The sequence below is a fragment of the Molothrus ater genome, chromosome 3, assembly GCF_012460135.2.
Source record: "Molothrus ater isolate BHLD 08-10-18 breed brown headed cowbird chromosome 3, BPBGC_Mater_1.1, whole genome shotgun sequence".
Classification (NCBI taxonomy): domain Eukaryota; kingdom Metazoa; phylum Chordata; class Aves; order Passeriformes; family Icteridae; genus Molothrus; species Molothrus ater.
Window position 1 is genome coordinate 12632761 of NC_050480.2, and position 12849 is coordinate 12645609.

General features: G+C 43.4%; 1 protein-coding gene across 1 annotated transcript in view; it reads right to left on the reverse strand.

The window, feature by feature from the left end:
• EPCAM (epithelial cell adhesion molecule) overlaps nt 1–3802 on the reverse strand; it is a 7492-nt gene extending 3690 nt beyond the window's left edge. Inside the window, exons 1-7 of the mRNA XM_036380553.2 lie at nt 3615–3802; nt 3183–3290; nt 2359–2599; nt 2016–2081; nt 772–835; nt 297–398; nt 1–140 (exon numbers count right to left, since the gene is read on the reverse strand). The exon at nt 1–140 is cut by the window's left edge and continues 58 nt beyond it. Coding sequence (XP_036236446.1) covers nt 1–140; nt 297–398; nt 772–835; nt 2016–2081; nt 2359–2599; nt 3183–3290; nt 3615–3678 — 785 coding nt within the window. The 5' untranslated portion in view covers nt 3679–3802. The remainder of the gene's footprint in view (nt 141–296; nt 399–771; nt 836–2015; nt 2082–2358; nt 2600–3182; nt 3291–3614) is intronic.
• Nucleotides 3803–12849: the final 9047 nt, after the last annotated feature.

Sequence of the window (12849 nt, forward strand, 5' to 3'; positions counted from 1 at the left end):
CCGGGAGTCAGGGACTTCATGGAGAACTCCGGTGCTATTTCATCAACATAGTAGACCACCGTCTTCTCAAGCTTCACCGGCTCGTTGTCAATGCTGACATTTATCCCAGCATTATTATGAAAGATGGACTGACCTTTCACCTAAAGGAGACAGGAAAAGACAGACTTGCTCATTCACATTGTAGTAAGGCATTTATCTCATCACAGGAATAATTCTCCTGGCTTTAGCCAGCACATCCGAGTGCAGTGCAAGACACAAACCCAGCCTCTGGTAGACCTGACCCACGACACACTTACATCTTTCTCAAAGTAGTAGGCCACATCAGCTATATCCACATCTCCATCTGATTTTTGTGAGGTGTTTTGCTTCAAATCAATAGTAATGTAAGGGTTTTCATACTGGAAAAAAAAATATAGTGTGGCATTAAGAAAGAGGTACTTTAAATCCAGCTATTGAATAATCACCAAAACATTATGATCCAGTTTGTGAACTTGCATCTTGGATAGAGTTTATGGTTCTTGAACTCAAGCCAACTGTTTACAGTAGGATTCAAATTCCACTGCTAGTGAAGCAAAGGAGTTATCTACGGACTAAGGAGAGCAGTGTCATTTCTCAGCAGCATTTCTGTTCAGATACAGCTATTTGCTAACTGCTCGCCATTTTGAGAGCTTCTACTAGAACTCATGCTGTATTGCATTAGTCAAACACGAGTTTTTGAAGTTACAACAAAATGAAATTCTGGTACTTTACTAAACTCTCTGTGCCCCTTACCAGAACATTGGTTATGTAGCGGCTGTTCAGCTGGTAACGATTGGTAATGGTGTCCATGAAAAACCTGCAAGGACACCAAAGTCATGGCTGTAAAACCAGTATTTTTTCACATATATCATTTGACAAGTAGAGAAGACTGGTGTAATTGTTTCCTTCTGCAGTCTCTGTGGTGGGTGGAGCTCAGTTAGCATCTAAACCCTTCACCTAGTCTTTCACTCACTTCCCCCTAGCAGGATCGGGAAAAGAATCAGAAGGGCAAAAGCAAGGGTTAAAACAAAACAACCCTCATAGTTTAAAATAAAGACAGTCTGGGAAGCGAAAGGGCTGGGTGGGGGAAGTACAAAACCTCAAGTGATGTAAAAGCAATCAGTCATCACTGACAGATCAACGTCCAGCCAACCTCTGAGCAGTGGCTACTTGGGAAAAGACTTTCCCCCGGATTTATTGCTGAACGCAGCATTATACAATATAGGCTAGCTGTTCAGTCAATTCAGGTCAGCCTGTCCCCCTCCCAGCCTCTTGCCCATCCCCACCCTACTCACTGGGGCAGCAGAGTGAGAGTCTGAGAAGGCCTTGGCATGTGTTGTTCAGCAGCAGCTAAAGCACTAGTGAATTCATCAACACCATTTTGGTCTAAAACACAGCACCACACCAACTGCTACCAAAAAAATTAACCCTGCCCCAACCAAACCCAGTGCACTCTCCTCATACTAGAGTTCAATAACTCGTCACAGTGAAGATGCACTTACTGTAAAACTAACACCTGTGTTAGACAAAAGAGCTTTACAGTTTGAAAAGCTCAGAACAAGAGCTAGAGGGCAGCAGCTTTTGATTTGGAAAGGAAGCAATCCAATAGCCACAAGTGGGGTTTTAACAAAATGAAAAAAAAAAGAAAAAAGGCTAAACTGTCCTTTTCCTCCTGCTGCTTCTATGTAGTCATTCTGCCATTTTTGTCAGTTTGCTTTCTCATCCGTTTCACCCATTACCTTCCGTTTCTTTTAGTATATTGATTTGAGGAGAGAAAAAACTAGCAATCAATTTTAAATGGAAAGGAATCTCTTTAGCAGTTAATTTGTTTCCAAAACAAATTAAAGCAATTCTATGAAGAATCTGCAGCTTGCTTCTAAAATGTCTTACAAGTGAGTTCACAGGTCTGTCACTGCTTATAGCAACTACTTAGAAATACACTAGTTATCTACTGGAACATACATACACTACCATAACATTTTACGATCATCACTTACTTCTTTAAAGATTCAGCATTCAGAGGAGCATTTCTCTCAGCATGTTTCATTTCAATGATGATCCACCTGAAGTACAATGAATATTCTTGAAGTACATGCATATAAAACACAACAAAAAAACTAACCCCGGGCTAAAAAACCAGAACAATGAGACAAAACCAAGGCAAGCAAAGTCTCTTCCAACCCCACTCAACATCTCCTTGTTTCTGAAGGAAAAACACCCCAGCCAAGTAACCAAGTGTTGATTGCTCCATCTTCATTCAGCCCAGTGCATCATTCACACAAGGCAGAGCCTCACACAGGAATGTTTTCGTGTCACAGCACACCCTGTTGAAACACTTACATCGTTCTGACTAATTCACTGCACTTCAAGTCTGCATCGTGTTTGTCAGTTCTCCTAACTCCAGCTGTATTCACACACCAACAGGTGGTTCCATTGCACTGCTTCGCCTTGAAAGCGCCCGTGTTTTCACACTCGGGATCATAGAGACCATCGGTATCTTCAAACGCATCTTTTGGTTTCTCACGACGACCCGACTTGGAGCCCATCACTTCTGCTTTCATCAGCAGGCATTTTGAAGTCACTAAAAACAACCAGAAAGTCGCGTTATGCAGCGGCAGAGCACGCATGTCCAAACCAGAGCCCCGAGTCCGTACAAACACCAGGTTACATCAGCGACAACCAGATTCGAAGCCATTGCACGGAAGAGCAGATGGCTAATGTATAGGTGGTGCATAAAATCAATACAACTGGGGTATGGCAGCCTCTCAAGGCAAAGGCCAACAAGTCCAGCCTTAGGATTTACAATTTTCATTCCTCACAGCTGAGATTGAGCCCAGAGTGAGGTCTTGTCACAAGGCTCTGTCCCCTCTAGATTTGTAGGAAAAGTGAGGAAATGCTCTTGTAAGCAAGCTAAACGTTCATCTTCCAAGAAATCCTTGCCACTGGAGAACAAATATTGAGGAGGAGACGTGAGCCTACATCAGTACAAGCAGAGAAACCCTGATCGCTTCTCTTCCAACACTAGCTGATCTGGGAGACCAGGAAGAAGAACTCCTTCCTTGCCTCCATTGTTTGCTGGGACCTCAGCGGTCATTCCCACAAATTCCCCGGCGTTCCGCGGGCTCGCTTCCGTGCCACCCACCCTGCCGTGCCCTTTTACTCACGGGTGGAGCAGTCCACGGTGGCTCCGGAGCCGATGGCTTGGCAGAGACATCGGCCGCTGCTGTCCACCCTGCAGTCGGTGACGCGCTTGTTCTTCTCGCACACGCACGCTGCGAGGGAAGCGCGGCCGTGAGCGGGCACCGCCACCCCACGGCAGGACAAAGCCGCCCCGGGCCGGCCGGGCGTGGCGTGCCCGCACCGCCCGCGTCCCCCCGGCCTCCCTCCCTCCCTCCCTCTCCCGAGCGCCGGGGCTCCCCTCGGGGCGCTATGGGGGCCGGGCGCTCCTGCCCGCTAAGGGGGAATGGTGTCGCCGTTCGGGGCACAGGGCGCCCAGCGGAGCGGCCCTGCCGACAGCGGGGCCGGGAGGGGGTCCCGGGGCGGGGAGCTCCCTCAGGAGCGGGGTGTGGAGCGGACGGACGGGTGCGGGCACTCACAGCTCCGGACGGTGGAGGCAAGGCAGAGCAGCAGCAGCAGCGCGGCCCCGCAGAGCGGCTTCATGGCTGGGGCGGGCGGCGGGGAGGCCGGGGAAGGTGCTCGGGGACACGGGCAGAGCGGGAGCGGTGTGTGCGCGGAGCGGCGGCGGAGCGCTGTGAGCCGCCCGACAGGTTCCGCAGGTGCTGGTGGTGGCTGCGCCGCGCCCTCCCGGCTCCGGTTACACCTGGGAGGACGCGCGGGGGGAGCGGCGGCGGCAGCGGCTCCTCCCCCGGGCCCGCCGGGCGCGCTCTTAAACCACCGCCGCCCCCTCCTCCCGCCGCACCTGGGCGAAACTGGATGGGTAGGGCGGGACCCGCTCCCGGCCTCAGCAGCGCCTCTCCTGCGGGAGGGATGGGGGAGCGGCTGTGCCCGCTCCGTACCCGGGCTCTGAAACCGCCCCGCCTGGGCGGAGGGGTGGCGAGGAGCCGGGGGACAGCGGCCCCCACCGCCTAGGGAAAGTGTTACTCATCCTCGGGAGCTCCCGGGTGTGTTTGTCCTGTGACACACGGGTAGGGGAGCGGGAACCGCGGCCCTCCCGGCTCGGGGCTTCCCGCGCCCGCCGCTGACCTTCGGAGCCTCGGGGCGGTCCCCAGGTCTCTGCCCTGGCCTGGTGGCCCCGGGCTCTTCCCCCGGGACCGGCGGGGGTGTTTCCACTCCCCTCTCGGTGAGCTGAGAGCAGACATATAGGGGCAGGGAATACTCGCAGGGAATGCTCGCACTTTATAGTGAGCTTTGTTCGCATCCAGGGAGCCCTGTGAAATACTCCATGCTTGACATAAATTCTGATAATCCCTCAGTAAATTAAAAACCAAAACGCTTATCTATATAGAATAAACACTTTTGTAAGGTTCTTCACTGATCGTGCGTTTAGTTTTTATTTTCGGTTTTGATTCCTTTCTGGAATACATAGTAGATGTCTCTACCTCAAGGTTGCTCTGAAGATTCGCTCCTGGTACTGTAGTATCCTCATTTCCTCGCTCGGGGGAAAGCAGTCCTGAGTGCTTTGTCTCTGAGCAGCGCAGCTTTGTGGGAACCTACAACATGGGAGGTAGTGCCAGAGCCCAGCCAGGTTGCCGGGGAGGAAGCACGGGAAAGCCGGCTGCAGGCTTTAAGATGGCTTTCCAAAGTGTAAAAGCAATGTCAAAATGGAAGAAAAAAGATAGGTATGGTACACTGGAAATGCTTTATGAGCCTTGAGTTTATTTATTCAGTTAAAAATATGCATAGATCTTTCTAAAAGATAGATACATTAGCACCCTAGAAAAACAAGTTATTTTAGTACAGCATAAAACCAGAATGACATCCTGCCCAAAGACTTGAAGCTTCCTCCTACCAGTTCACTGTACAATAAAAATATGTTTCAGCTTTTGCATGTGGAGACGTCAGTAAGTGAAACTTGTTTGAAAACTTTGTGTGACTGAAGTGAAACTGCCGGTGAGCTATCTTGGTGTTTTTGTCTCTGTGCGCAGCTGTGTTTGTGTTGTACCTGCTTTTGTGTGCTGTTTTTGTCTCCAGTGCCCTGCTGCTGTCTCAGATGGGTCCAAGTTAAAGGAGTATGGTTTTGCTCTTTGGATTTGCTCCTGGTGCAGCCCAAATCAGAGTTTTGCAGCATTTGTCTTGATTCTTTTTGTGGTTTTCTGTGGTTTCTGATTGATGATAAGTACATTCTTCCGATACACTTGTCAAAGACTCAAAAGGAAAGCTTGGCCTAGCAATATGAAAACTTGGCAAGACTAAAGTCTCAGATATGGACTTCTTGTATGGCTTTTGTCAAGTGATGGCATTTTCCAGAAAGATGAGTAGGATCAATAAGCTCAGAAATGCCTGCCTTACTATAGACCTCTTACTTCATATTAAAGTACTGCTTTTTTCAAGATGAGAAGAGCTGTCTTGTCATTGTCAAGCTGATCTACGTAAGCCTTGATAAAAGGGACCAATAAACTTTATGATAGGCTTTTGCCTTTATTTAATTTATTTTTTTTATACGTAAATGTTGAGGAACAGAACAGGCTGGGTACAGCTAGTTCTCTTTCTTCTCCTGATCCTTGTTCTGTGCCTAGTTTTACAAATCTAAGCAGTTTTGAAATCTTGGAGTGACTACTACTGAAAGTTGCCCTCCTTCTTTCTACAAGCACCTTCAAACACCACATAGGCATTTTTTTTATCAGAAAGTAGCTACAACCTTTAGTATCTAGGGGCTGAATGGTCTTAGAGTATTTGTATGGACTAGAGCCTCTCACAGTGTGTTTTGGCACTGTTATGCTGTGACATGTAGCAAAATGTGAGTTAGCACTTGTAGAAAGTACTTTGGTAACTCTGCTACAAACATAGGGGCATCATGCAGACTTTTGTAGTATAACATTTAATTTGGCTCCAGTTTGCAGGGGCTGATAAGGACCTTGCTACTTTGTGGTCTTGCCAAATTTCCAGATGTGAAGAAATGCTTGTTTAAATGTTGCTCAGTATTTTTGAAGGAGAGTTGCTCTACATGAGGTCATTCACCAGCAAGGCAAAAGAAATGAGGGACCATTCACAGCAGAATTCATCTTACCCTCTTTGCAGGTTATTTTGAGGGCAGCTTCTCAATGGAATCAAAGCCACTGGAGCAGACATGAGGCTAAACAGGTACAAGGGCCTGAGTGTTGAAGTTTATTACACAGGTATCTTGTGTTTGGGGGGGTTGGGAGGCAGTGACATTTTTGTACCTTTTGTGGTGCTTGTACCTCTTTGTGCTGAAATACGTGACCACATTCAATGACTATTCTATATTAGCTTTCCTCAGCACACAGCTCTAAAGGTAAGGCCTTGCATATTGGTTATAAACAGGATAATTTTATCAACTATTGGAGATACCTCCTCTTATCAAATAGCTGACTGCTGATTAGGCAGTGCAGTGTAGGCTCATTGTGGTTTACTCTTACTAAAGCGTAATTACAGCTCAGACAAATGATAATTTAAATGCTATGAGCACTATACTGACTCTACTTTATAGCAAAAAGAAAAATGTTTTGGTCTCTAAACTCTACATTCACAAAGTATGTAAGCCTACATTAGGAAAACTCAAGTGATCTGTATTTTTCTACTTTTGCTCTGTAATTTACATTGGATTCCGATCTGTTTGGAGAATGAAGTATTAGTTCACTAAAATACTCAAGAGGCATTGACTCCAGGGGGAGACTTTCTATTGACTTGAGTGAATTTTGAATCAGATCCAAGGAAATAAATCCAGCTCTTTCTGAAGCCAGTAAGAATTAGTGTGATACTGGGCTATGAGGTGAGGTCATTTCCAGGTCTTTACTAGAAATTAGGTAAGTGGGCTTTGTGAAACTCTGCAGGCACAGAAAAGCGACAGAATCTCCTTTCAGGGAAAGTCGATAGGACGTGTGAGTCACTCCTGAAGCATCAGGAAACATGCAAGGTGGGGCTGTGACATGCACTGTGATCAGCAGATCACAGAGATGAGTGGTCAGAGCGTGATCAATGCCACTGGGGTGTTTGGCAATCGGGTCTGAGATTCTTCAGAGGCTGCAAACCTGATTGGTTTTGGGTGTACCCTCCCAAAGATAACCAGAGTCTCATCCCTAGAAAATAGGCCATGTATGACACCAAATTGTGAAGCATAGTCTCGTTATTCTTTTTCTAACAAAATTAATGGCTTTTGAAAATTCATGACTTTTAACTGGTTAAGGCTGACAAAGGTAGAAACAACCAGAAACACTGATGCTCAAAAGTGCCAACAGGTATTTTGGACAGCAGACATTGCTACACATGTCATTATATTACAGACTTGCTTAGGAACTTTTTATTAGGACAGCTTCAGAGTGTTTGCATTGAACATTTTTTTTGGTCATACTTCATCATCTGCATAGAATGAAACCTTGAACTGTAGGAAGAGGACAATATTGAGAAATTATGTACAGTACCTTGTCCATTGTGTGTTTCTGAAGATTCCATATTGTCACAAATTGACACATGTTGCTGCTCAAATGACTGTAATAAAACTAGTGCTTCTATTGCTATTTTATTTTTCCTGCCTGTTTGAAAGCCACTAGTAAACAGGTAAGTCTTGTTACATGGATTGAATAACGAGAACATTTGGAGTCCTGGAGAGCTTGAACGTCTTGTCCATATGGAGGTGGTCAAGTACAGAGCCAAGAAAAATAAAAAATAAATGACAGTCATGCCTTTCTGTTAGACTGTTTAACTACTTCCAAACACCGTAAAAAAAACCCAACAACAACAAAAAACAAAAACCCCAAAAAAACTACCCTACAACTAAAACAAAAACAAACAAACAAAAACAGAAAAAAGAAGCTGTTTTACATGTTTGGGTCTTTTTGGTCTGTTTCTAGATCAAGACTTACTTTTTTAATAATAACACAGTGTTTGTGCATTTTGACAAGACTGTCATGCACACTGAAGATGGAAATGAGTTCAGAGGCAGTGGCAACCCTGACAAAGCTGTCCTCAGCCCCAGAACCCCACAGCTTGGGTCTCTACCAGGTTGGAGACCTTCGAAAGTAAGAGTAGCTACTAAGAGGGACAGGGCTGTTGGTTCAGAGGTTCACAAAACTAGACAGGGTGTAGCCACAGGAGAGAAATGCTCATGCAATTAATGTATGTTCTATTTGTGTCTTTGAGGATTATAGAAACCAACCTGTCTGATACGTTGTGGCATCCTCACCTCTCTGCCAGGGCTTAGTCTTAACTCCAGAGGGTGGGGCCAGTAACAGGTTTGTCACCCTCATCTTTAAGTACCTGAAAATGCATTTCCATGGCTCTAATACTGACAGCATTTTTAGAACATCTTTTGTCAGCATTCAAAACGGCTTAAAATAAACAGCATTAGAGGTAAGAATTGTATTAACTCCTCACCCAGACTACTGCACAGCACTGAGGCAAACCTTCTAATTTCATACTGTGCCCAATTCCTCAAGTTTGTAGTGTTTGGTAAGGGCTCAGGGGAAAACATCAGATCACAAGCTGTAGTAAAAGAAGCTCTGTTTACATTAAAATTATTTCAGTTTTGCCATCTAAGATACTTTATTCCCCCCCCCCCCCCTTTTAGCTATTCTCTGTGAAAGAAGATAGAGATGAAACTTTGCCAAAACACTTATTGAGAGCTGAGAAGGTCCCAAGCAGTTTTTACCATGCTTTGTTGTGTGACAGCATCTGTGGGCTGTAGGCAGAACTGAAGCAGATGTTTACACAGACAGTTGTCCTGTCCCTCAGGGTGGTGTTATCAGAAGGCACATTGAGTACTGCTGTCATAAAACCTGCCTGCCACTGAATTTGCTTGTGCTGGGCTTGAGCAGGTTGCCATGGGGCTAGCGAGGGCATGGACTTACAGTTTGCCAGGTAATGCCCAGTAAGAGCCCACAGACAGGACTGTACCTGGCAGGGAGCAGAAGCCATGTACTCCTCAATGGAAACAGGGTCACAGCATGCACACAGCAGGCAGTTTCCAGGGAGCAGTTAACATGCTGTAAATCCCCACCCACTCTTGCCTCACTCTAATTTGTGTGCACAGTCATACCCCAAGCAAAGGTGAATAAATACACCCATGAGCTGGGCAGAAAATCTCATCCCACAAGCACCAACACAATGGAGAGCAGAGAGTGGGGCTCAAAGAGATGGGCATGCCATTAGTGTTTTGCTTTTTTTTTTGTCCCTTGCTGAAATAAATTGCTTTTGTGTTGTGACTACTTTCACAGTTTCCCTTATTTTTTCCAGTTAGCAAAAGCTGTTACCAAAGTTCATCTGTTTCTCCGTGCACTTTAATTTACAGCCCTTGTACTAGTCACTTTATTGCTTCAAGCTTGGAGTGAGAGAACTTTTACAACCTGTGATTACTGAACTTGGTGGAACAAGAAAGCTTTTTGACCTGTTGTGGAGTAATTATAGACCCTATTTCTACTTGGGAGGGGCATTCAATGTTTAACAAACTGTGGCAGTTCTAATTTAACTGTGTGGAGCCTGGACCATTGGATGGGAGTTAAAAAAAAGCAAATCCTGGACTTTTTCTACATCACATTTTAACTTGGCTGGTTTTAGTCTCTAAAGGGCTGTCCTTGAAGTTCTGCCTTCCCACTACTGAACTTGATGCTGCTCCTTTCCTAGCAGTGCAAGAGCATGGGAGCCAAATTATTTGCCTATGAAAACAATTTCCTCTTGCTTCAAATCTACAGCTAAACTACTTTTGATTTTGATACTTTCATGGGGTGAGTCTTCTGAATGCCATGCCATGCAAATATAGCTCTTGACAACAGAAAAATTGTCCTGTCTTAATCACCACTATTGTTTCACATTATAGGGGGTGTAGTCATAGACAAAGATTCATTTTGTGTTCAACAATATAAGAACAGAGAATAAATAGATACTAAGTTTGAAAGAGTTCGTGACCTATGTGACCAGTAAACTTTGAAACTGCAAAACAAGATGAGAAAGATTAGATGAAATTTACACATTTTGCCCAGTTATAGAATCATAAGCCAGCTAGCTAAACCTTTGAACGTTCCCACCTATTCTTTAGCCATTCAAACAGCTATTATTTAGGAAACCTGCCTTCAGGAAAAGGATTAGGATGTTATTTTGAAGGCAGCAATGTTTTTCTACTTTTGATGTCCGTAGATAATAACATAAGATATATTTCCTGGATAATAGGTTCCTTGGATGTTTAGTGTATTAATGTGTAGTGTATTAATAGTTTAGTGTATTAATGTGTACCTACACATTACATCAGTGAGGCAAAACATTTTTGTTAATTTCCAGATGGAATGAAACACTTCTTTAGCTAACGCCATTTTAGAAAAAAGATTTCTTAAGTCAAATTCTTGAAATTTTCTCTGTCCAGCTACCTTTTCAGTAGGGAGATTTTCGAAGTCTGGTGTCTGTTAGTTGTTTGTGGGAGGAAAGAGGAGTAAAGGAAGAGGTGGAAAGTTCCCATTTTGCAGTGTGAATGTAAGCAACCCAGCCCCTCTGCGCATGCACATGGGCAGTGCCCTGGGCACAGTTGCACACACCTGCTCCTTGCTCCTGCACCTGTCTCCATGTGCTCCTTGCTCCTGCACCTGCCTCTCAGGAAGCCTCCTGCTCTTGGCATCTGGAACAAATGGCTCCAGGGCCATGGAGGTAGAGAGGAGTCCTGTGTATTAAGGCTCTTTGCACAATTCAGCATGAAGAAACAGCATGGGTGACAAATATAGCCATGGTTATTAAGTACTTGCAAATCCAAAATGCAATCTTCAGTGGCTAAAAAAGACTTAGAATATGATGGATGATGTCAGAAGGTTCAGAAACACTTAAAGGAAATCACTGCAGGTCACCTCCTTTCCCTGTAATGTAAAATATGTGCAGCTAGTTTTGAGTTACTGATGTTGAGAGCTATCATTCATCTTTTGTGACATGATGGTGAAGACCTAATGTAGTCTATATCATCTGTTTAGTTTTACAGAGAAATTGGAACTCTTCAGATAAGACTACTTTGTTTCATTTACAACCAGCATACAGATGCCAATCCTTAAAAATAAATCTTAAAGGCTTCCCCTGTCTGCTTGGAATTAGTTAAGTTCATACAGGATGTATCAGTCTATTTACAGTAGGAATGAACAAGTTCAAACTTATGTCCCTGGAGATTTACGGAGATTTGTTGCTGCAGAGTGCTTGGCTGTTTTGAAGTATGCAGGAGCAGCATGTTTAAACATGCACTGTGTTTGCTGGCAGCCTCCACTTTCCTTTACCACTTGCTCTATTAGCCTAGTCACTATTCTCCTTGTGCACTGCATAATTTCCAAATCATTTTTTCCTTAGAGCTGCTCCTGAATTTCTCAGTAGCTGAGAATAACTACAGCTGTTTTGGTACTTAAATATTAGACAACACTGCTGTATGCTCAGATGTTCTTTTCAAGTAAACAAAGCTGGAAAAAATTTCCCTGCCCATTCATCCATCAGTGACATATACTTAAGTGGCACTGAACTATTTTTAATTTTAATCATATTGTAACTTTGTCAAAAATGAGGATTTAACCACAAGGCACCTTTCCAGTATCCTTGCTTACTTGCTCCAGTAGCAAACTGGCAAACTGTGTTCAGTCTGTTATGCTTAGTCTTGGTCCAGGCCCCTTGATGCCCTAAAAATTTGTTTCTCACAACTCATCTAGATCCTTTCTCTCTCTTCCCACTTATAAAACAGGTTTCTGGTGACAGATGTGGGTTCAGGTGGTTCATCTGTTCTGCTTTACTTTAATCCTGTGACTTGCTACACCCTTTACTCTGAAAGAATTAACCTCATGTCCAAAGTTTGCTTTTGTAGATGTGTGCTTCAGTTTCACAATGGGTCTTTGGGAATGGAGCTCTCAATCCATGGGCATTTCCTTTAGAATGTGTTTGACTGAGAGGCCAGGCAGGTTCCCCCAGCAGGATCAGCAGTCATCTCTACAGGGAAGAGAGGTTTTTTTCCTATTTTGCACTCTGCCGGAAGGAAGAAAGGTCTCTAACTGAAAAATACATATTTTATTTGGGATAGTGATCTGTATTTACAAGAATCAGTGGTGGTTCTTCATGATTTTGTTTGAAAAGCAATACCAGGTGTTTTACCTGTATTATCTTTCTTAGGCAAAAAAAAAAATAAAAAGTTCACTGAAAAGGATATCAGAGGCAAAAGTCATCTCAAAAATATCAAAATCTGAAAAAAGTATCTATATCCTAAATGTAATTTATAAAAATACTATCCCTGTGTTTTTCCTCAGTGATGCTTCCTGATCTATCTGTAAACAACTCATTCACTGAAAAAACTTTAAGTCCTTTTTTCATTTAAAGGAATCAAACTGCTCTGCAGCTGCCTTTTTGGACCAAATTCTGGATAGCTATATAACTACATATATCATAATGGAATTTCAGTGTGTATATCAAATTATTTTTTGCTTTTTCCAGAAATAAGATTTTATAAGAATCCCAGGTCTTACTAATTTTATTCATATAAATATTATAGAAATACATATAATACAAATACATTATACATATATAATATAGAAATATATAATATATATTCTATGTAAATATATTTATATAATATACAAATATAATATGTATATAATATAAATATTATACAAATACACATATTTATATAAGAATGATGTATAAATTTATATATTATTATATGAAATTATATAAGAAGATATATATTTAAAAATGTAT